The sequence below is a fragment of the Takifugu flavidus genome, chromosome 7, assembly GCF_003711565.1.
Source record: "Takifugu flavidus isolate HTHZ2018 chromosome 7, ASM371156v2, whole genome shotgun sequence".
Lineage (NCBI taxonomy): Eukaryota > Metazoa > Chordata > Actinopteri > Tetraodontiformes > Tetraodontidae > Takifugu > Takifugu flavidus.
Window position 1 is genome coordinate 9,551,461 of NC_079526.1, and position 24,318 is coordinate 9,575,778.

At 42.5% G+C, this 24,318-nt stretch overlaps 2 protein-coding genes and 1 long non-coding RNA gene across 7 annotated transcripts in view; 2 read left to right on the plus strand and 1 right to left on the minus strand.

The window, feature by feature from the left end:
* On the plus strand, nucleotides 1–8,608 carry ppp1r2 (protein phosphatase 1, regulatory (inhibitor) subunit 2). 3 transcript variants are annotated; one of them, XR_008951408.1, is made up of 7 exons: nucleotides 11–382; nucleotides 3,907–4,014; nucleotides 4,276–4,359; nucleotides 5,426–5,520; nucleotides 6,425–6,592; nucleotides 6,713–7,498; nucleotides 7,543–8,608. XR_008951408.1 is itself a non-coding variant. In XM_057038564.1 (6 exons), exons 1-6 carry the CDS (start codon nucleotides 252–254, stop codon nucleotides 6,730–6,732), a joined length of 606 nt encoding a protein of 201 aa, XP_056894544.1. In that variant the 5' UTR covers nucleotides 11–251; the 3' UTR covers nucleotides 6,733–8,608. The 3 variants fall into 3 exon arrangements, 2 of the variants coding, with proteins under 2 accessions (XP_056894545.1, XP_056894544.1); XM_057038564.1 differs by having other exon boundaries at nucleotides 6,713–8,608; XM_057038565.1 differs by lacking the exons at nucleotides 6,425–6,592; nucleotides 6,713–7,498; nucleotides 7,543–8,608 and having other exon boundaries at nucleotides 1–382; nucleotides 4,977–5,520.
* On the minus strand, nucleotides 8,200–9,751 carry LOC130528822 (uncharacterized). The gene is made up of 2 exons (XR_008951409.1): nucleotides 9,617–9,751; nucleotides 8,200–9,516 (listed from the first exon to the last, which is right to left on the minus strand). It is a non-coding gene; the product is annotated as an uncharacterized LOC130528822 (long non-coding RNA).
* Nucleotides 9,732–24,318, plus strand: part of LOC130528817 (arf-GAP with coiled-coil, ANK repeat and PH domain-containing protein 2-like) — a 25,237-nt gene continuing 10,650 nt past the window's right edge. For all 3 annotated transcript variants that reach the window (XM_057038555.1, XM_057038556.1, XM_057038557.1), the window contains exons 1-9: nucleotides 9,732–10,111; nucleotides 16,071–16,128; nucleotides 17,100–17,219; nucleotides 17,723–17,776; nucleotides 18,606–18,664; nucleotides 19,081–19,264; nucleotides 21,059–21,103; nucleotides 21,191–21,286; nucleotides 23,913–23,987. In XM_057038555.1, the coding sequence (XP_056894535.1) occupies nucleotides 10,059–10,111; nucleotides 16,071–16,128; nucleotides 17,100–17,219; nucleotides 17,723–17,776; nucleotides 18,606–18,664; nucleotides 19,081–19,264; nucleotides 21,059–21,103; nucleotides 21,191–21,286; nucleotides 23,913–23,987 (744 nt within the window). In that variant the 5' untranslated portion in view covers nucleotides 9,732–10,058. The remainder of the gene's footprint in view (nucleotides 10,112–16,070; nucleotides 16,129–17,099; nucleotides 17,220–17,722; nucleotides 17,777–18,605; nucleotides 18,665–19,080; nucleotides 19,265–21,058; nucleotides 21,104–21,190; nucleotides 21,287–23,912; nucleotides 23,988–24,318) is intronic.

Here is a 24,318-nt window from a genome sequence, read left to right on the forward strand (position 1 = left end):
ACCGACCCACTTGCAGCGCACTTCTCCCGCTAGTGTGACAACAACCCGGTTAGAGCAGGCATGCATATGCCTGCGATTCACCAGCAACGCCGCTCTATTGTCCCCTGATTTATGGAAGCTCGCTGAGGAATGACGGGGAGATTGTTAAACACCAAAGCCGTCTTTGACCACTGAGTTCACAGAAATCCCAAATTCACGGCCAAACCCAATAACGTGGACGCGAGTCGAAGATAGACAGTCAACGTGTGGGAATGGCAGCTCCCCGGCCGATAAAAGGCATTCTGAAAAACAAGAACAGCGGGACAATCGTCAAACCGCCGCCCGAGGACGTACCACCAGAGGATCCAGAACATGTCCCGGGGCTGTCGGAGGATGAGCAACGGTGAGTTCTCAACCCGTCTGTCGTTAGGTTGTCGCCAAGTGACGTTAGCTAGCTAAACGTTTGTTAGCCGTTGTAATATCCCTTCCGAGAGTCAGAAGTTGTCCCTTTACCCAAATTATGTTTGTCTTTTGCTACTAATCGGCAGCATATTTTTTGTAATTTCAATACATAGACATATAGAACTCTATAGCGGCGTTGCTATTTAGAATAAAACGCCTAAGCCTGGTCTGCAGTCTGTACCGACAGTGAACGCACCACGTTGATAAAAGAGGCACAAGGACAAAAAACTCTTATCCACCGTGAGATTATTTAACTATAGTTCGCGTTATTATGTTAGACTACATCACATATCCCTAGCTAACGACATCCTCCACGAGTTAAGTCATAATTATATTGAAAATTAGAAATACATCCAATATTCTCACTACACAATTACATCTCCAACACCTAAACTTTAGGATACTCAATAAACCACAAACAATATTACATCAATGGACAATACAGATGCTACTGAATCAAATATAAAATAAAGACTACATGTAAAACTAAAAAAAACTTGCAATTCTGTAAACCCTCAAAACTTTAAAGGGAAAATGATCTACAATCTTCCTGGGTCTCCTATGTCATCGTCCTATTCTGTTTAATGGTGTTGTTGACACTGTGGCAGCAAGAAATGATGCTTTGGATCACTCGTGCCCAATAAATCCCTTCATTAGGCTGACAGTCGTCTCTGTCTCTAGAAAATTCTACATATTCATATTGCCATACTTAGAGGGATGTTGGATGCTGCATAGCAACTGAATTAGAGCATAATGAGATTTTAGTTTTCTCAGTCCTGCAGTTTTTGTTCTCATTGAAAACAAAATTTTAATTCTAGAGGCTGTGTTATCTCACATCCAAATTAGTTGGCAATAAAGTTGAACATGCTAATTAAATATGTAATAATTTTAGCCATTTGGCTGACTTATATGAATGATCAAGATTTTTCCAAAAATGACAAAACAGTTGCACATTATTGATTATAAATAACATGAATTCTGTAATGGTGATGAAGTATCACCACCCACCTTCCAAATGCTGTTTCTTTGGTGAAGGCAGCAGATTCTGTGTACTGTAGCATTGAGATTTAACAGCATCATAGCTGGATCGTTATCAATATCGATATAATCACCTCTCTATTATGCTGCTATAAACACCAACAACCTTTCTCTACCCGACGGAAAGTAAACATTGAATTTGTCATTCGTGCACCTGCCCTGCGTTGGCAGGTCTGGACTTTTTTGGCAGTCCTCTGTGAATGAGCGAAATTAGGTCATTGAAAAATGGCAGTTATTACTGAATTCAATTCCCAACAGCGAGTGGGGCTTTTTCTGTGTCGGTGCAAAAATAGTCTCTTCTTGACTGACGGGGAAGTGGAAGGAGGAGAATTTTCTGGAAGGATCCGGTTGGCAGTCCAAATATCCACAGAATAAGGAGGGGAGCGGGTGCAGTCGAATGAATCAGGTCTCTGCAATATACATTTTGTGCACGTATTCATATATAAACAACGTTCCAGTGATTCCTGTTACCTGTGCTACGCTTTCTATGTTGAAATTGAGAGGAAAAACTAAAAATGGACAGATTTCTCACTACCATTGTTCAGGGCAGCTGGACCCATGCAGCATAACTAAACATCTTTTCCTTTTTATGTATTCAAATGTGTGGAACACCGTCAGATTACCTTCCCAGGTCATTGTGAACAACCCAGAGGATATCCTGAGTAGCTCTGCAAATACCCCCCACCCAGCATACCAGCTGGATTGTTCAGCTATCCCACCATGTCTAAACAATTCTGGAAGTTTTAATTGTAACCTTTAATCCGGAATATCATAATACAATTTTACGCTGCAATGGTTCCTCTTTCAAATCAAACCAGCCTACCTACAACAGTCAGACTGCTGTGTAGTTAGCGGTCATGTACAAGGTGCCTGCTCACTTATTTATAATTAATGGACACTTCTGTGAAATACAATCTGTCATTCACTGTCTCCTGAGCTTCATTCTGACCATGACAGTGCACTGTTTTATTAGGAATTATTCACTCTGTTATTTGGTGACAGATGTCTGAGGTCAGTGTCAACAAACCTGAATATCTTTTTTAATTCTAAAGTGTTGTGCATTTATTTCAGTGTTTGCCACACTTCCCTCTCATGGAGGAGCTTTTAAGGTATTTCTGTCACATTACAAAATTGCAAAGCTACTTTTTTGCATCCGTAGCGTCGATGTTTTGAGATACGGGGCGTCGGCGAGTGCTGGTGGATGGAAGAGTGGCGGCATAATTTCCAAATTAACCATTTTATGCTGGGTGATTTGTTTGGTTGGGGTTTTAGATTTGGCAGCACAGGAAATGTCCAAAGTGGAAAGATCTGTTGTGTCATCGGATGGCAGAGATTGCAGTAAACACAGGGAACGCCACGATACACCTCAGCGTGACGTGGTATGACTTTAGAACGGTCCGCGCTGATCTGGCTCCGGTTTCTGCCATGGAGTGTGGAGGCAGAGGGGGTGTCGTGGTGATGGCAGCCCCAGCTACCAAAACAGTTACCCACATCTCAATTGAATGGCAAAAACAACAGTGTTTGCACCATAAAAGGCAAAGGCTATTGTCATTGAAGCATTCTGTATGCTTCCACCCGTCGGCGCTCCCTCTGGAACCAGTGCCCGCCGGGTCAGGCAGCACTGGGCCGGACCTTTCCTCTGTCTGCTCTGACTCTGCTACCTGATAGCACAGCTCAGCTCTCAGTAATGACTCGCTCTATTTAATGAGTTTTCTGGAAGCTTCACGAAGCCAGCTGCTGGCCACTCCTGAGAGACGGTCATCGTCACGTAACAAGAGGAGCCCCGTGTCTAGTCGGCCATGGTCTCAGGTGGTCACTTCTCCTTGTGCACAAAGACGCTTATTTGTGCATGTTTACTAGCGTTGCTTCCTTTCCTCCCCGTGTTTCAGCTGTACTGGCAGGTGTTCCCTTGTTATCCACTTGGGTAATATTTCTCATTTGCTGCATGCTTGGACTCTGTCCGTTCATTTTCCGGAGGGATTTGAAAGGGCAGCAAGGATTAGAGTAATTTGGAACAAAAGGGCCCCAGTGGAGCTCACAGAGGTGACAGCTCCCCCCTCCCCACATGAGAATGGGACCATTTGGGGATTTAGGAACAGGTGTGTTCAAGGAACAACTGGGAAAGACATTAAAAACTAAATTAAATTATAGCATTAATTGCCTTTAAACAGGTTCACCCACAGGTTGTGGTGCTCAGATTCATGATTAACTTACTATTACATTCTAAGCACTTTGTAGTTAGTTGTTTTATGTTATTGACCTATTATTAGCTAAATGTGCATCACTCTGACTGCTCAGGGGACTTGCACAGCACATGTGGATTTAATACTGTTAACATTCTAATCTTTTTATCTCCAGAACATCTGGTTAGAGTGCAGAAGGGCTCTTCAATGCTTTGTCTTTCATTCTCACTGCTCTGATTTACAGGAAGAAATCTCAGAAGTGGGATGAGATGAACATCCTGGCTACGTACCATCCTGCCGACAAGGATTACGGCTTGATGAAGATAGACGAACCCAACACACCTTACAACAGGTGACGGCTTATGCTTCCTTCTCTTAACACTTTGTGTTTACTTTGGAACCACCTGATTTGATTCTTACCCTTTAGGACCGTGTGTTTTGGGGATTTTTTTTGGAGGATCCCACACTTCCTGCCTGTTTTCTTCCCCTCTACCCTCTAATCTCGTCTCAGCCTGCATGTGTGATGTCTCCATCTGTTTGAGTCTGCGTTTCCTTTTCCGTCACATCCTGCCCTGTCGTCATTTTGGGGTTTTTCTTGTTTCTCCTCTTTTAGGATGGTGGGAGATGAAGAGGACGAGGGTGCACTGAGTGACTCAGACGGCCAGGGCGGACTTGCAGCCGATGACCTGGCATCAAAGTAAGAACGTGTGTGTGTGTGTGTGTGTGTGTGTGTGTGTTGTGTGTGTGTGTGTGTGTTCTGCTGCAGTGTCTAATGCTCTCAATTCAAAATGACTGAGACAGATTTTGTTTTGCATCTACAAAATAATATTTTGCATGAATATTTTGCATCTATGTTGGCGTTGTATGCATTAAATTAACTTCCTGTTAACTATCTTATTGTGTGATTATTTGTACATAAAACAATAATGATGCATGATCCTCACCTGCCTTTTGGGTTTGTCCTGAAAACAGGAAATTAGAATTAAGCTTGAGTATGCTGAAACCTAATTTAGAGAACAGTATGGGGCTCTGAGGACAGCAAGGAGAAGACAAGTAAATAAGATCTTTAATTAGGTGGTGAAGTGGGGGGGGTCTGTCTGTATGCTTAGATAAATGATAGGGATGGGATGATGTAGCTTTAAGTGGATGGCACCATAGAGAGGAGACTGGTTATCCCTAAGCTTATAACACAATTAGTATCTTTGTTTACATCTGCATAGTGTGCCTTCCATTGTTTTACATTAAACCCTCCAGAGAATAAAACAGCTGCTCCTTTCCTCTCTCCTCCAACACCCACTCTCCCTCTCCTCTCAGTGCCAGCCTTCCTCTTCATAAATGGACCTGTCCTGCCTGCAGCTCTCTGAATACCCCTCCTTCTGTCCACATTTCCAGCTCTCCTTTAACACACAGTCTTTTTTCCAAGTGTTTTACACATTGTAGACACAAGTTTCCCTTTTTTTGGAGATATGGGCCAGTATGTTTGAGAGTACAGTAAGTGGTTGTACCCCCCCAGGCTGAAACAATTACCAGCTGAGCCATAAACTCTGATTCATTTTGCTGTTAAAGCCCTTTGTGTGTTTGTGAGAGACAGAGATGGTAACTTGGTATTTTGGGCTCTTGCTGAATACTCACACATGCTTCATTCTCTCTGTGCCTGCTCCGCACTCGTCCACCTCTCCTGCTTTTAACTGCCTGTTTTGTCCCATCTGATGTGGTGTACTGTGATAAGGAAGACGGAGAGTCATTTTTATGTTTTTTTCTAGGCTTGTAGCAGCTGAAGGTGCAGAGCCTCGCTTCATGCAGGAGGAAGAAGAGAGCAGTGAGGAGGAGGAAGAGGAGCTGAGTCCTAAAGAGCAAGGTTAAAGATTTACTGTTATCATATGCCACACCTGCTCCCTGAAGGATCAGGTTTAGATGGAACTTTGGCTTGGTATCATGTTACTGTTTGAACCTTAAACAACACAGTCAGAGCTGAATGGCTGATTGAGAGCACTAAACATTATTATTATTACAGTCTTTAGTTAATGGTAGATTTAATTACTCTTGAGTCTCCATTAAGGGGAACAGGACACCAATGCTCCACTTCCAGTTGCTATTGCTCAGACTTTGGCTGATATGTGCTGCCAGCACAAGAGGACAGTTCTACCATGTGGTGAATACTGTATATCTCTGAAGAGGAATCTGACTCCGAAAATAAACTATAACTCTGATTATAATCCAGCTACAATCATTTGTATGGACATGCTTCCGTTGAATAGTGTTCGTTTAACAAAATAGCTGAATAGCATATTTTATTACCCAAAGTCATAGTCCACGCTCACCCTCTCTTACTGCAGTAATAAAGCAGGCATTTGTGTCATTACACCATGTGTGAAGCAGATCTGGTTAAAACCATAGTCCAGTGATGTTAATGGATCATCTCCAGTAGTTTAAGCAACAAGTTTATAAGGCAAGCCGGCATAAACAGTCACGTTTGATTGCAGTTATTCCTGTCAGATCAGAGTGTTGGTTGATGTGATTTACTGTTGTTTAGGAACCAAATTAGCGTCACTCTCAGTTGTGGAGCCACGGTATTAGGTTGCACTTTACCATTTTATCCTTGTAGTGATAGTATTTTATACAGTAATCAGTTGTTTGAAAGTTTTTACTTCCTAATTTGCAGTTTATAGGGCAACGGTGACATGTGGGCTCAGGTGAATCAGTATCGTAGCTCTACTCTCAGCAAGCGACCCGCGTTTATGAGATGTCTTTGTCTTTCTCAGCCAAAAAGGACTTGTTCCAGATGATGAGGAAAATGCACTACAACGAGGGCCAGAACATCAAGCTTGCACGGGAGCTCATTGCCAAGGACCTAGACGATGACGAAGACGAAGAGATGGGAGACGACACGGAGGAGACGGAGGAGATCAGCGTCGATCCGCCACAGGAAGGTGAGCATCTCCAGCTTCATTCAGTTCTAAATGTCAAAATGAGGATTAATGTACAACAAACACAGTTGCCGCCTATTTCTATGTTAATATATGAGGCTGTTTTGTTTGTTTATTCTCCAGCTGGTTCTCTGGACTCGTAGATGAGATCACAAACCAACTTTCAGCCATGTGCACCGGGTTAAGACTCAGACAGACGGTCCCAGTGTGCTGCGTGCTTTAACACTGGGTCGAGCAGTAAACACCGCTTCACTATACATCAGATTCCATCAACACAGAGTCGCCCGTCCCGGTCACCTGTTTGTCTCTGCTGTTCTGTAGAACTGTGGAATATCACCTGCAGACACACTGGTTTTTAAATCCCAGAGTAAGTTCATCCAGATAAGAACTATGGCTCCTTCCTCCTACTCCCCCCCCCCCTCCTGCTGCCAAGACCCTCCTCCTTCTCCTCCTCTGGACTAACATCACACAGAAGAATATTTGATTTTGTCCATGAATCGATTGTTTGTTTTTTGTTTCTGAAACAAATAACAATGGAAGTAATTCCAGGACGCGCAGGACTCCCCTCTGGCTCTGTGCATCGGTCCTGGGGGAGGATGGGGGAAACCCTACGGCCATGTTAAAGGCATATCTGAGACCAGATGACAGTTTCCTACTGAACTGCTTCTTTCCTTTCCTGCACCTGTATTTACACTGTTTAAAAATCTGAGGTCACCCTTTCTTGTATTTAAATCTCAATAACTCATCCCTTAATCCAGACAGAATATTAGTAGGGACTGAATGGTTACACTATATTGCCTATACATTGATCTAAATCCAGGATAATCTGACGTCATATGCAACAGTACATACAGATGATTCTGCTGTCATGTTTAAATATTGAAAGATGATAAATATTACACTAACTAGGTCCTAGTTAGTGTCATGTTTCTGTTAAATATTACACTAACTAGGAACTAGTTAGTGTAATATTTAACAGAAACATGACATCCTAGCTACTGGGATAGCTAGGATATTGGTCATATTTCTGTTTTACACAAACACAACTTACATTAAGAATCTTTCATTAAATTAGTCCTCTGATTTAAGAAAAACCCCCATCCATCAGCAGCCAGGTCAGATTTATTGCAGCCTAACCAAAAATAGACTTATTTGTGCTATCACATGATTTTTGTACTTGCCTTGCACATGAGTGTAATCACATCAGCATTCAGGTCCCTTCTTTTGAGTAAAGTGCAGCTTTTTATATCAGCGTGGGTCTTCATCGCCGTTGACTCTTCGCTGTCTGATCTACTGACGTGTCTTTGATGACAGCCTGGGAATGTAAGAGATTTGTTCTAGATGCTACTGACGCGAGCTAAAGTAGGTGACGGAGGGCCTGATCGCGGAGTTTGAGCAGGCGTCAGGATGTTTTTGTTGTTTGGCGACTGCAGGTTTATAGTTGATATTTGATTTGACGTGATCTAAATTGGGGAACCTTGTATGATCGGAAGGAATGGCGAAAGAGTACAGGAAACCTGTGTGCGCGACATCGCTTTCTCAAATATGAAGCACAAAAGCGGAACGACGCGCGCTTGAAAGTGTGAGCCTGTGTTTTCTCCAGTTAAGCATTTTGTATTCTTTTTTTTTTTTTTTTTACTATGGAGGTTTTTATCTTGGGCAAAGACCTCAAAACAAAAAATGTTCTCCATATATCTGGAATCCCAGATTCAGACAGTATTGTTGGTAGGAAAAACCGCAGATGTCATTTAATTCCCCGTGTAATTTAGTGTTGGGAAGTACTGGTCAAATGTGCCTCTTCTGCATTTCTGTACAGGATTAGGCCATGTTCCATACTGTCTTGCTGCTTTTCCTTTTCCTCACATGTTTATTCTCTTGTTTTTTTTCTGCTTTGAAACCACCTGCTCTTTCCAGTTCTTACTTTAGGGATGACAGACATTGTATTTCTAGTTTGCATGTTCTCAATCCCTCAGATTGTGTGTTCCATTTTGTTTGTCTCCAATAAAAAATGTTAATGAGTATGTGATTCCTTTTTTTTTTTTTTAAATTAAAGTTCCTATAATGATTTTAATAATGTCACTAATTTATGTCACTTGAAGCAAAATTATATTGCAGCTCACAAAAAGTCCCCATTCTCTTTGGCTGGCCAAATTAAGTATAAAAGTTGTATTAATTTAAGATCATACCAGACAAGCTTTATTTTTCCACAATATAGTTATATTTACTGGTTTTGAAGTTTTAAAAAACACTAAATTCAATTAAATGAGGTAGTACATGCTTTACACCTTTGGAAATCAAAGCATTAAAAAACGATGGCCACAAAAGAAACCATATTTGTACCTCTGTCCATTCCACTATTCTGGAAGGGCTTCATTGAGATCGTCTATTACATGTACTGACCAGCTGATGTCGGTGTTGCCCTAAATATTCTACTCTACATTTGCTTTTTCCACTACTTTGGTTGGTCAACATCAGGGATCGTGATTGTTTCCAGGATTATTCTGAGTGATCGGTCTTTACGCTGGGGTATGGCCGTGTTCCATGCTTTTTAATACGACCGGTGTAGAGATTTGTTTTACCCATAGATGAAGGATGTCACTTTTAACTTGGGAGCGTTAGTGTTTTCTAAATGGCCACTTAAAATTACAGCCTGGTGAAGATGGAAGGGGAAAAAATGACGATCCGATCCTCATGACGATAATTCCAACGATCAGGAAGCGCCTGTCAACTGGCGCAAAGATCGTGTATGCAGAGACAGATGATAAACTATTTGTCATACAGTTGACTTCTTAGACTTATAACGTCTGGAAAGCGTATTTTAATCGTGGGAAGATAACGAAATACGTGTGTATAGTCCAACGGGGGAATAATTCACACAGATATTACCTGACTAAAATTCTGTGTTGAGGATTTCTGAAACGGGTGTGCTTAGTTATAGAAAAAAAAACCCGTACACATTACATATAGAATATGCATATAAAAAACAAAACGGTTTTCAATTATTAATATGATGCAGCAAGAACTTACCTTTGTTTTTTAAAATCACAACGGGAAATACGATGTCGTATTATTCAGACGCTAGACTGGCCGGACAGGGAGGTTTGTCCTCTTTTTCGAGACGATCTTTGTGAGAGACTGTAGTATCTACGTTGAAGAAAAGCTGCTCTCCGGTCAGCTCTCTGCTATGACCTAGCGAGTGGACGACACTTACTCCGGGAGGACTGACCGCTAATACACTCCGATCCATTTATATATGTTTCATGGTCGCACTGCCGCGACTTTTTAATCGTAGCTGCTGGCCACTGAGGCTAGCTGGCTAGCGGAGCAGGGAGTGAGTGTGAGCCAGCTGGTCTGACAGAGGTACAGGAACGTTAGCAAACAAGCTAATTAGCCCGAGAGACTCAGCCTGGATTAGTGTCTTTAATCAAGGAGTGCGCGGAGCGGCGGGTTTACTTACCTCTTCGGCAAAATGAAGATCACCGTGGACTTCGAGGAATGTTTGAAAGACTCGCCCCGGTTCCGGTAAGTGATGACAAGCAGTCGTTTTTGTCCTTAGTGTTCATTTACCGCTAAACGAAATGTCCACTTAGCAGGCTGCTAACTTGTGTTAATCTATTTGCGCTTGTTTGCTGCCTGCGACTTCTCTATATTTGTCCCCCCACAAAGCTCGGCCCGGCTGGGAGCTCGCCTGAATGGGGTCGGAAACCAGACATAAAATATCCCGACCAGTGTGGTCTGCACAAATGAGCAGTAACAAACTGTTCCGATGCCAGTTTGGCGGACATAAATTATGTAAAATTTGGAATAGGTATTAAAATTAAATGAACGAAACCGCAATCTGGAAGACGAGCCCTCAAGTTCAAGCATGCAGCACTATAAACTCATACAGTACGGTGTCATAAGTTCAGGATTTCTGTTTTATGTACAAATATAAGACAACCTTCACATCATCTCGCTCCAAAAGATGGCAGATTTAATATTACAGAAAATGTTTTAGACAGACTGTGTGGGTTCCTGCTTTAATGCTTGGATTGTTCTGAAATCAGCACAACCAAGTGCATCCGTTCCCTTTTAACAGATGTCACCCTACTGGACGTCACCCCTTAAATCTCATTCTGCGATGCTCTTGAGAAACGGGAGGATGTGCATCAATGCCTCGTCCCCGAGACCCCCCAACCCCCGGCGCTGCTGCTCCATCCTTTCCCACAAAAACGAGGAACAGATGTTAGAAGGAGGTTTGCAGAAGTGCCTTTTCGCAACCTCGCCTTTTGCACAAACCCATCGAGAAGTGTGACTCCCTCCGAGTTGTCACCTCTGGGATCATTAACACGTTATTACCAAGGTTTGTTGTGTGTTTTCCAGACGGTTTTGGTCTGAAGTTCTAAACCGCTGCAGACAGTTTGTGTCCCTTTACTTAAAAAACAAAGACTATCTTTCTGCATAGTTTTTGTTTGGACATAACGAAGGCCAACGTAGGCTAAAAATAACTGTCACTTCCTGTGAAATCCCGTTGTGTTGAAGGGTTGTAGCATTATTACAGTTTTTCCCAACTTACGGTTTCTAAATTTGCTCTTGAGACGAGCCAGACGTGGACCCCCAGCCCGACACAAGCCAGGCTGCTGTAGGCACCTTTCAGACAACAGCCCAGTAGTTATTTCCATCCGTTTACATTCGAAGATGGTGTCGGGATCTTTTTCCTGGCTGTGTTTCACCCGTGGGCTCATCCAGATGGGTCGGAACTGATATGGGAAATACAAACAATCGCTGCGTTTGGCCTGAGAAGAGGACACCGAAAATGGGTTAAAATCACGAAACAGGGACCAGTGCGAGGAACTTAACTCGCTTCACATCTGTTTCCATTTTGGTGTTTGCTTTTAACTACGTGCCAGAAAAGATGGAGTCCCCAAATGTGAACTGGGCTGTTTTCATGTGGTAATTTGGCACAGTTTGATTTACGTCCCTTTTTTCCCCCTCTCGTCCTTATTTAAGTTGGCGGGTTGTCTCATGATCAGCCTAGAGGAGTTCCACTGGTGCAAAAATGATCCATTTTAGCTCAACAGGCTGGGTTTCAGTTTGTGAAACTAAACTTGTGGTTAGCTCATATCGTCTACTAGGGTCAAGAATTCCACTCCATCGGAAGTTGAGTTAATGCTTCGCATATGTAATCTGCTGCTTCCTTTATCATCTCTGTATGCTATATTAAATTAGAACTATGTTTGTTTTTGTTTGTTTTTGTTGATTTTTGGCAACTGAACCAGAAACGACATCTGATTCTAAATGAACCTGTTGACACGAGCTCCGAGCTGAGGTAACCTTCTGTATTTAACGCTGCATAACACCGCCGCTGCTTCCCAATCTCCCGATTTCTCCTTCCGTGCCTGGCTTGGAGCCATGGTGTGAGGTCAGTGTTGGAACAGCTCTGGTTTCTCCTGAGTCATGAGCGGCAGCTTCACGCAGCAGAGCGGCCACGGCCCAGCGCTCCTGTTACAGTATATTCCCAGGGGAGAGCCCAGCACGCCGGGCTTGTTGTGCTTTGATTTACTCGCCCCCGGGTTCATTTCTCTTTCGTGGTTAATCATCAAGGTAGTTAGCAGAGGAGAGTCACGTTGTAATTAACATTATCAGAAACGTCTCTTTTAACCAGCTGCCGTTTAAACACGGCAAAAGCTTTTAAAGACATTTGAGTAATTTGCATAGCTTTGAGCAATTCCAAATCAAATAGGCTACCAGGAAACCCATAATTTATTTAGCTTAATGGGAAGGGGAAAGTGCTCCGTCGCCATGTTAGTTAATACCTGTCAGACGTGTGTCTCCAGTCCAGTTTTAAGCACCATATCTTTCTCTCCTCACGTTGATCGTTTCGCTGTAATATTTTAGTTGTTAATCCTTCCTCTCTTTCCTACAGCTATGACATCATGGAACGTGTATGATTCTTAAAAAAGAGGCAAAATTTCCCCGGGGCCAGAGTAGTTGTTTATCTTTAAAAATGACATCATCTTAAACTGAAGCTGGTGCATCCGACGGTGGGCGTTCCCCACCAGTGGGAGATTCCCCCCCCCCCCCGCAATCGCTGCTGCTTGCACACAATTCCAGGATATACGCCACAGCGTTGAAACGCTGCCCTTCTTCACTCCACAAAGCAGCCAAGACTGCCATCAAAGTACTGTGGAATTAACTAAAGATGGGCCTCGCATGGATGGAAAAAGCCAAGTTAAAACACAAACATCACATTTCATCTTCCTGAATAAAAAAAATAGAGATCACAAAACAGACAAAACTAAGTAAGACAGACTTAGGGAGCATCAAAGTGAGCTGTAATGCAGATGGGCACATCCAGAGCAGATTATTTAAAGTTTCTTTGGAGGAAATCTACTTTTTGGCTAACTGGAGTTTGCAGATGTGTTGTGGGAAAAGCTAAAATTGGGATCAAACTCTGTAGCGGATGATGCTGGATTAAAAAAAAGACCAGAAGAAAATGGCGTGATGGTGGTGGAGCTATCATTTAATCTCCCCACCATGGTCGTGTGGCCGAAACAAGCGATATTATCCATAACGCTCTTTTTGAAATACTTTAAAATGACTGTAAATGTGCAACTCTCTACCAGAAGCAGGCGATCAGTGAGCTGGGAAGACTGGGCCGACCCACCTGTCTAACCTCCCTCAACTGAGTCCTGCGCACGGCCTTCAGGGCTGTTTCAGAGAGGCTTTGCTTGTCACCGAATCACTGCAAACGTGTTATTAATCTCTGCTCTTATAGATAGATCTGCCTGCTGAAGGTGATGCAGCCCATACAGTCGGCCTTCTTGCCTGGATAATGCCCACTACTTAACTTCCCATGGGCGACATCACTACATCGAAAAGTGACATTGAAACAACAGCAGCTTCCTTTAAAAATAGACCGTTTCTCCGAGTTGGTGAATTATGTCTCGTCCATGTGAATGGACGTCCGTCTGTGTGATTTTGGTCAGGCTGAAGCCAAATAAGGCCCCGGCCTTCCCTCAGCCATGCTGAATCGGCCTGTTTCCCACTGATGTGGTTTACAAGCTAACGTTTTTTTCCCCGTCTCCCTTCATGGGTTCTAGTCTCTCTCATACCACACGTCTCTCTTTATTTAGATTCAGCTCCATCTCCTCACCCAAACATCACTTAAAGCAGGAAATCATCATTCCCTAGTTTACACTCTACTCGTTCCACTTCGCCCATATTTTCTAATTCTGTTCCTTTTACACCATTTACAGTAGCTATAAAGTTCCACAAACATCAACATCTGGGCTTTCACACCATGTTAAGGCTGTAGTCTTACTCTATCAACATTGGACTCGTGTCTACAGGGTGTGAGGCTGCATGTGAGCGAAGTATGTATGTCACATGTATAGCATACCAGGGAGTAGTCGTTTGAAATGAGGGAGATGAGGGTCCTGAATGAGACCATTGTTCCTGTGTGCTACAGAGATTTTTTTCTAGATAAGACAGCAGTTCTACAAGAAAACTGATATTAGAAGTAAGGTTGCGTAATGTCAGCCTCTGTGATCTTGGCCGGCAGCCACAGACTATACGTGTGAGGACCTCTTGTCTATATGCACGGTAATCAAAGTCTGTGTCTGTGGGGCCTGGGAGTCGTTTTCTCAGAAATTCTAATTCGGCTCATTATCCCCGTCTCAGACTGGACACGTTCCAAGGTCAGAACTATGAGGCCAAGGCCCAGATTTTCATTTTGCGAAGGCCCCTCCTTTTTTTTTGTCAGCACTTTCGCAAGTGCGCCCTGCAGGCTCAAGTTACAGTGTTAGGAGGAAGTAGTCGTCCTCTCCTTGTTGCATCGTTGTTAAAGTCCCAGAGAGTTTTTCCAAGGAATCTGCCTTGGGCTGACCTCCTTTATGGCGGTCCTGAAGAGGATTCATCCCATTAATCCGAGAGCTCCTCAGTTGTTCTCCCACTGAAACATGATACGGCCAGAGTGTATTTCAAAGCCTCTGCATCACACAGCAGAGTGTTTCAGTCAAACATTAACGGTTGTAGGTGAGTCATGGGAGGAATGACCTTTGGTACAGCGACACGTAGCGTGCTCTATCTGCAGGATTAGTGTCTCAGTATGGGCGGATTTTTGCTATTGCTTTTGGCCACGTCTGCCCTCTTGTTCTGAACAGTTATTAAAGTCCCCTGGTTGGTTTCTCAACCGTTCCATATAATTGGACATATATTGTTTTCTCTTTCCTGTGAGTCCATATTTGCATGTATTAATAAGACGTGGACGATACAGTACATTCTTGAAATATGTGTTTAGCACCTAAATGAAATGGGTTGAACCTATGTGGGTGCTGTGCTGGGGTTATTTCCATCCAGTCTGGTTTTGTGTGTGGTTTTCTGGGTAATTACATAGTTGCAGCACTGATTTGTTGTCTGCTCCCTCTGGCATATAAGACAGATAGACATCTAAGATTCATTTCAGCTGTGGAGGGGAACGACCAGTCTTCTATTATTAAGTCCAACTGCAGCCTGACAGTAATGAGGTGTGGGCTGGAACACATCCAGTTATTGGTTTGTATTCTTCTCAACAAACTGAGCAGCAACCGTGAATTAATATTACAAAAGCTGAATTCATCTCCATTGCAGATATCGTAGCTGCTGTTCAGTGCAAACGACTTCATTTACAAACCCGTGTTCGTGTGCTGTTTTTAAGCAGCCCGTCTCAGCACTAATTGGCCCGTCTGTTAATCCTGTGGTCAGCCAAGCTGTGGCCTGTCGTGTTGTTTAAGGGTTCAAAGCCAGACCTGTTTCTAGGCGTGTGTCATGAACAAACCTCATTAGCTTCTTTTCTTTCTTTTTTATCCAGTTTGCAGACATTCAAAATCCCCCTGACACTTAATTATTATTATTATTATTATTATTATTATTATTATTATTATTATTATTATAATTAAAAACACTATTATTATGATGATTCTGTGTTTTCTTGTTGAAGAAAGCTTATTGGTAGATTCAGGGAATTGTTGCAAAATTCACTTACATAATACTAGTTATTAAGGAAGTAACGCCTATATTTAAAAAAAAAATCTCTATTTACATTCCTAATTTTTCTCATAATTGCAAAACTTGATGCAAAAAATATGGTGCTAAAATGAATATGTGCAGCTTTACTGGTTTTATTTGCAGGCGGACTGAAATTGTATTCGACCCTTTGAATGTAGCCTAAATTTTCAGGAAAATCTTCCACGTTTTTACAGAAGTGGGATCATAAAATGTTGTAAAGATGGTAAAATAAAGTGGCTCAGAGTAAGTTAGTAATGCATTCCCAGTTTATCCAGCATGTCATGCCAGAACTCATGACTAGCTTACACTTGATGAGCCTTGAGTGCAGATCTGGAATTTTGGCTAAGATGCCTTTATTATATTGTCCTAATATAATCATTGCAGAATATGTCTATCATTTTGCTGTGGAGGCATGTCATGCTGAATTTCCCTTTTTTTTTCTTCCTTCTCTTAGAGCCACAATAGAGGAAGTGGAGGGGGATGTGTGTGAGCTGGAATCCAAGCTCGACAAAGTGAGTACCACCCATGGAAAACATTGCTTGATTGTCCATGCACTGCACTATGAACCCGGCATCTTTTGTGGTAATTTAGTGAAGGGTTTCGTGTTTGTCCCACAGCCTATTTCCATTATATTGCCAGTGACTCAGAGACATGCATATTTGTGTACGTGGCTTGTGCTTGATAGGAGGATTAAAGGACCGAGAAGTCATGACAAAAGATGTTATTACACATGTAGGAGAAATTACAATTCCATTTTCCCCTCAGCTCTCTCAGTACTGACCTACACTAATAATAAATCAGAGCGAGCATGAATCAGTCCCTCCACCCCCAGTTTAAGATATTTTCACTAGCGTGAGGAGGAGACTTCCAACCAAGTTCATTATTCTTGGACGTACAATGTTACAAAGAACCGCCCTCCTCCTCCTCCCACCACCGTGACTCTGCTCTAGTCTCACTTCCCCTTTTTCACTGAAGAGGAAGGATCTAATGGAGGGACGATGTTTGCGGGCACAAGCTTGGCCGCACCATAGTATGTGTACATGTTCATGGGTGGAACTGAGCTACAGAACAAAGGAGTCCAGAAAATAAATAAACCCTCGTTTTTCACCTGATGCACTGATCAGTTTTGTGTCATCTGTTAATACTTTATATAAGAAGCATCTCAGCATTTTACAATTCATCAGCTTTAATTTATAAACCGACCAGCGATCTTCCACCAGAACGTGGTGTTTTAGTTGTACTCTTCAGCAGCTTGGGCTCCAGGCCGCGTCATCTCTGCTTGTGGGAGTGAATGGAGACCTGCCAGTGTTTATGAGTTTATATAATCCTAATTTTTGTAGCCCACTGAGAAGCAGCTAATGTTAATTACCAGAAGGTGGTTTGCCTTCAAGTGTCCCATGCTCTGGATTACAGAATTCTATAAAGTAATTCTAAGATTCCTAAATCATCTCCCACTCACAAGAGTCTCTGTCTTCCTGTGTAGCTGGTCAAGTTGTGCATTAGCATGATCGATGCTGGAAAAGCCTACAATGCAGCCAACAAGCAGTTTGTCAGTGGGATCCGAGAGCTAGCCCAGCAGTCCACAACAGACGAGGTCATCGAGGTAAACCAACAAGATGATGTCACTGAAAACAATCTGCTTAAAACCACCTGCCTGTACTCCAACACTGTGTACTATTGTTGGGACTGTGGGGGGTGTTTTTATTTACCTTCAGAGATTTACTGTCATTGTGATCAGGGTCAATGCAAATATAAGTCAGACAGAAATGAGCAGAAGGAAGCCTGCTAGTTCCCATGAATTAAGTAGCTGCTGCACTTCCTCTCTGGTTTCCAACTACCTTCTTAGTTTTCGATTTAGACATTTTCATCATTGACGGCGTTTCCATAGATGCTCTAAATTTAACACTAGGAGGCCTGCTCAACCCGCCCGTGTTCTGTTTTCTCCCATGAATTTTACACGGCCAGGCGAGCACTTCCTGTCTGCCTTTGTGTGTTTGACTCATTGGCTGACCCCAGTGGTTTTACTTGGTTTTACCCCAGGTTTCAAACACAAACCACTTTGTGTTCAAGCGTCACCATCTCCCTCTTTTCTCTCTCTCTCAACAGTCTAGTCTCACAAAGTTTGCTGAGAGCCTTCAGGAGATGATCAACTATCACACGGTATGTCCTCCAAGTGAGGCCAGACTATAAAAGTCAGGTGGGCCTGTCGGGAACGGGGGGGGGGTTATTCGCTGCTTATTCACTGCTAGAAAGACAATAACAAGAGAGGAAATGGGTGCATGAGAAGGCTTGTCATTGGTATGAGAAAAGGAAGCAAAAACAGTCAAAGAAACATCTGTTTAGAATGAGAAAGCAGCCGTGAGTGCTGCATGTTGGCGTAGTTTATGTTTTCCCCAGCAACTCCATTTTTTTAAAACTAGTATCCCCAAACCCTCAGGGCGTGTATCCTGCCATAACTCTCTTTTCTTGTATTTCCTGGACTGGACCCCTGGTAGCCACTGGTGCCACAGTGCAGAGACTGTGACTCATGAGTGGAAAGTGTGGTCGCATCAGCTGACCCTCAGATAGCTTCTAGGACTCAGCAGTTGTGCAGCACATGATCCAGTCCAGCACAGGGTTCCATCTGTTTGTCGCTGGTATCTTCCCTCAGTCACACTGACCACGCTGTCTCCTTCAGCCTTGAAATCACACTGATGCGCATTTTTGAGAGGATTATTTAATAGGCTTTGACAGGGTAAATCAATTCAAAGGAAGAATGTGGGGTAATAGTCTTATAAAAAAAAAGCTCATCATATGTTTTCTCGTGCTTATGTATAACTGGATAATTGTTGACAAAATCTAGAAAAGAGGCCCAAAATCCTGTCGAACACACTATTCATTGGTTTAAAATGATTGTCTCTCCACTTAAAGAGATGCTTATGTCTGAATTTTTCAATTATCTTGAGATCTTAGAAACTGATTTTTATTTCCTGCCTTCCGTTGCTTACAGATATTATTTGATCAGGCCCAAAGATCAATCAAGACCCAGCTTCAGACATTTGTCAAAGAGTAAGTATTGAGACTGGAAGAAACCGTTTCTGTCTCTTGGCAGATTTAAAGCAGGGTGAATTGTCCTTTTGATGCCTGTCCCAACCGTAAGATATAGCTTACATTTCTGAGTGCTTTTTTATGTAAGGGGAGGAATCAGAGGGCCTCGCTGGTCTATTTCATTTTAGGATTTACAGATTTTGCCACTGGCTCAGCCGGACTGACTACCCACCACATCAGCCCACATCATCACAGAGTTCTGAGAATATACTTAGAAATCTTGATTCCATTCAACATTTCATATTAGAAGATCCTTTCAGAAGTGTCCTTTCCTCTTAAAATGGAAAACATCATCTCTCTGCCATTTTTAATCAAGAGTGGCAATATGCTCAAAATTGTACTCCTCTGATGCCCCCCCCCCTTTCAATTTTTGGCAGTGACCTGCGCAAGTTCAAAGAAGCCAAGAAGCAATTTGATAAAGTGAGCGAGGAAAAAGAGGCAGCCCTGATCAAGAATGCTCAGGCTCCACGCAACAAGCAGCATGAGGTGGAGGAAGCCACCAGTATCCTCACCGCAACACGCAAGTGCTTCCGACACATCGTTCTTGACTACGTCTTACAGGTAGGACGCGCCTGCAGGGACGGACATGGGTGTTACACATACATGTGACAGGTTACCAAGGCAGCGAGCAGCATTAGCAAAATAACCCCATATTTGGCTCCGCCCATCCGCTTTAGTGACATTCATTTCAAAAGTCGACCGCAGTTTCTGCTGTGCTCTCTATGTGGAACAAAACACACTGACAGTGGCCATTTCACCAGAAAAGACTTGCAAGCCTAGACATTAACAAGCTGATTCGGCTTGAAATGATGCGGATGTCGACGATTAAGTAAAAGTTATCTGTCCTCAAGTTCCTGGGGAAGATGTGAGGGGATTTACAGCTTCAAGAACGGGTTAGAATCAAAACATGAAATAAGAATTTCACATTTGTGCAGCATTCTTGGCAGAAATGTTGAAAACAGAGGCAGGAAGAAGTCATTTTGTCAATGATTGGGCAGCATCTTGTGTCTGTTGTAGGTGTGAAGGATAAAGAGATTATAAGTAATATGAAGCACCTTGAGCTAGAGAAATAAAGTACACAAGAAAACCTTTAGTTACGACTCCTACTCTTTTTTTTTTAAAGCCAAAATCTTTGTCTTTGATCTTTCCCTGTAAAACCTGTTCACTTGTCACCATTTTGAACCACACAAACCAATGAATGCTTGTGTCTGTTGACTTTTGAATTTAAGAAGTATATTTTACAAGCACAGCTTCCTCCAAAATTAAACTAGGAATCCAAAATATGCATCTAAAAATACCTTCTTCTGTTTCTGTTTCACCGCAGTAACACTTACTGTAAGTCCGTTTACAGGAAAACCTACGTATAAGCCGATAAACTAGTACCACTGAGTTTAAAATAGTTCTGCAAAGAAGTTATACTTTACTGCATTTCTGTCAGCACTTGTGGGTCATTTCTCAGACTTATTGCAGGAATTTGTTTTCCAGTTTATTGTGGTAATAGAAAGTGAATAGTGTCCAGTTTACTGTGATATGTGAAGAAAAATAGGAATGCAGGAGGTTTCTTGCATGCATGAGAGATGCATGCACTACAGAAGTGGAGTATTGAATAGTCGATCAGGATTCAGCTGATTTCACCCAATTGAGATTTGAAATGGCGAAACTGTTCCACGGGGAACTGGATGAAAAAAAATCGAAATTGCCATCGTTTTTAAATAGTTCTGGTGTTATTTGAGAGTAGGACTCGAATGACTGTGGGATGAGGCGGCAGGTTATGGACGATGATTCCAGTCAGAGAATCAAGGCACTTCTAAAAGAAAGTGCCGATGTTTTATTTCTAGTTAAGACGTTCACGGCGTTACAGATTGCAGAGGTGATTAATTTTTAGTCAATAAGGTCGCATAGAACTAGAAACTAACTTACATAGGCGTAGCTAACAGTCATAAACAGTGGTTAAACCAAGGGTAGATGTTGCTTGGGGAACAAAGACCCCCCTCACTTTGGTACTTTGAGGATGCATAATGGTGTGAAAACTTATAACATGATGCTGTAAATAGAGCAAATAAGGAATATAATTAAACAAGACATAGGAGAAGGATTATTGGTGACTGAAATGTGGGGAAGAGCTACAAAAACACACAGGGCAGAGACGGGAGCATGCAGAGCCATAATGTGGTCGGTCAGGTGACATCAACGTCCTTCTATTAAACATGAGGTGGGGTACGCCCCCTGGAGCCAGTAGCTGGTATTGCCCATGCTTACGTGATCGAGCGTTTTTAACTTCCAGCGTCATGTTTTGGTCTTATTTGATTTTAGCGTCGTTCATTATGCTCAAAAACAGATGTTTGCTCTTTCCAGATCAACGTACTGCAGTCCAAGAGAAGATCAGAAATCCTAAAATCAGTAAGTATATTTTATTATCCCTGATACTTGCTGGCATTTCCAGGACCATTTTTTCTGGCTCGCTGAATAGTCGTTGCTTCTTTACAGATGTTGTCCTTCATGTACGCCCACCTGACATTCTTCCACCAAGGATATGACCTCTTCAGTGAATTACAACCTCTAATGAAACTGCTTGGCGGACAGGTAAATACCAGTGAATATACATGTAAATGAAGCCCCTTTGTTCCACAACGTCATCAGTGACATCACCTTAATGCTTCCATCTGCTCATGGAGTGACCTTGTGGAACAGATATAACAGTGAAAAAGAAAGATACCTTATCATTTATTCATTTTACAAAAGGCAAGGGAGACAGATTTTTTTTGTACAAAGGAATGCGATTAAAAGCTGCAAAACAGTTTTTCCACCTTCGAACTGAACAATCCTAATTTGTCAAGCGGCTACATCTGCGTGCATCTTTTTATAAACAGAGCCGTCCCTCTGAGCCAGGGGATGGCCTCGATGTGACTTTAAGATCATTATCACAGTTGAGCTGCTGTTAGAGTGCGGAGAAATGAGAAAGTGGGCAGAAAGCTGCCGTTGAGTTTTCCCACAGTCAGACTCACAGGATGGCGGCAGCAAAGCAGGCAGAGGTCGATGCAGGGGACTCTGCAGCTGGGAACAATGAGCTAGAAGACGGGACTATTTGGTAAATCGGTGCGAAGGACAAAGAAGGAAAGGAGGATTGAACTAAAAACAACAAGGGAGCATTTGAGCGCTACTAAGGGAATACAAGGAAAGTCCAGAGAGCATCAGAAACTGAAACAACAGGCAGAGGACAGAACAGATGGGCGGAAGTGGATAGAGGCAGAATGCAGCCTTTATAATATAAAAGATATACATAAAGCGGAAAATAAGTTAGTAAGAATCCACTGAGGAATGTGTGAGTGGGGAGGGAAAGGCGACCAGATAAAGGTGAATCGAAGAGGGAGCACTGATTTTAAGCTGCTGAACAGCTGAAGCGGAACGGCGCTGAAAGACTTGTCTCGTTGACAAGGGGACATTTGAAGCCAGGCAGCCAAACGAGGGCTGTTTGTTTAGATTGGTTCTGTGTTCTGTGCCATCATGAAGCTGAAGAAGGTGGAGCGGCTCTGCAGGGAGGTGTGGAGGAGCTGTCAGCAGGTACATCAGACTGTCCTGATACTTTTCTCTCATTTAAAAATATAACTGGGTTTATTCCTCCAACATCCTCCAGCTTTGAACATTTTTTTGCCTATTCAAGAGGTTTAAAATGTAGTAAACACAAATTGCAACATTCCATTATGTTTTAAATTAATTTCTTATCATATTTTTAGTCACAGGGGCCTTTTCTGGGAATCATTCAGCTTGATAACATGGTTACATGTCGCAGCAGAGTGCCTACATGTCTCAGGTTGAAAGCAGATGTTGTTTCTTCCTGACATAGTTGGCGGCTCCTTGGTAAACATAGATAAGATGTAGAAGTTGAGGTGAGTCTCTCAGGAGACAGGTGATTGTCTGTGCAGATAGAGACAGAAGTCACAATGGACTGGACGGTAATATGTGTTTTGTTATTATGAGGCAGGAATTTTTTCATGCGATATTATCAGCCTGCCTTTCTGCTGTCCACCCATTTCCTCTTCAAACCAAACACACTCAACCCTCACAAACGTCTGCAAAACTTCAGAGTTCTGTTTTGTTTTTCTTTCAGATTTTTGTCGGATTATATTTTTAGCTTTAATTTTAAAAAGCTGGTTGATGAACACTGATTATTTCTAATTTTAGCTCTCATGCCCCCCAAATAAATAAAGAGAGAGGAAGTTTGGTTCCACCCTCTTCTACCTCATTTGGCTAACTGGCTTCCCTGAGCCATTAACCTTCTCCTGTTCTTGTCTTTCTTTGTGTTTACAGCTCATAAATAACAATCAGCACTTACAGCAGAATCCTGACGATGGTGATAGTGTATTTAAAATCTGAGGTAGTGTAGGACAGTAAATCAAGATTGCCTTTAACACTATGTTTTAAATGTGTTAGACTGACCTTTAATCAGATACTGATGCTTTTGTGTTTGTGCTAATCAGGGTCATGTTGAAACCCGAATGGCTCAGAGCAGAACTTCGCTGCAGATGGGAATATTCAGCACCAAGTTTAAACGCACAGCACGTTTTAATAAATGACTGCATTGTGGGTTAGCCTTGTCTATTTTTGCCCTCCTTTGCTCGATAGATGCCTTTTTGTTTTCTGGTGGCGGTTGCAGCGACACGATCAGAATGGGCTGAATTTGTCATCTGCCATCCAATTTCACACATGATGAATCCTCTGTGCCAAGGCTAATTTTAGTGAGGAGAAAGCCTGCCTTGTCTCCATGGGCTCAATGGGAATATGAATAGTGAGCTGGAGCAGGAGAGGTGTGAGCTTGTGTGACCACTTGCACAATTTCCCTTTTCTGTAATTGATTTGTGGAATTGGTATAAACATTCACAGATTTCTGCCTTCTAAATGGCAACACAGGCCGGCTGTCAAAGGGTCTTTCCAAAAAGAGACCCGGAGAACATTGTTTGGGTAACTTTTGATTTGGATGCAGAAATACAACCCGAAAATGTTGAAAATGTCAATTTATCCAATGTAGAATGTTGGGTGGCGCTATTTTAAAGCAGCATTTCTAAGCAGGTGGTCTGGTGAGCATGATTAATCAGCTGTTGTGTGTGTGTGTGTGTGTGTGTGTGTGTGTGTGTGTGTGGTGTGTGTGTGTGTGTGTGGTGTGTGTGTGTGTGTGTGTGTGTGTGTGTGTGTGTGTGTGTGTGTGTTGCAGTTGGACCAGCTGGTGGTTGATGCTGCCAAAGAGAAAAGGGACATGGAGCAGAAACACTCTACAATCCAACAGAAGGTACACACACAAAAACACACACAGTTTCACGTCAAAGTTAGATCCTCCTCTTTCCTTTTCAGCCCCCTCCTATTAAAGGTAAACCGTCAGGACCCATTTGGGGAATTTATCTTTTTCCCCATGCAGAGATAATCTTACCCACTGTTCACAATCATCATTGCTTTTTCTTTCTTTTCTTTTTTTTTTAAATTGTGATGAAACGCTTTATAAGGTGCCAAAGAACTTTCTTATTGTAGCTATTTCAATCTGAATCCTTGGTGTGGGGAAGGCAGAGTGATTAGTTAATAGCTTTACTTTGTGTTTAACTTCAGCAGTTTACTCCCTGTTGTTC

Coding starts and splice junctions, on each gene's coding strand:
- ppp1r2 (XM_057038564.1), top strand. CDS start 252: ATGGCAGCTCCCCGGCCGATAAAAGGCATTCTGAAAAACAAGAACAGC. Junction 383..3,906: donor CTGTCGGAGGATGAGCAACG/GTGAGTTCTCAA, acceptor TCTGATTTACAG/GAAGAAATCTCAGAAGTGGG. Junction 4,015..4,275: donor CCCAACACACCTTACAACAG/GTGACGGCTTAT, acceptor CTCCTCTTTTAG/GATGGTGGGAGATGAAGAGG.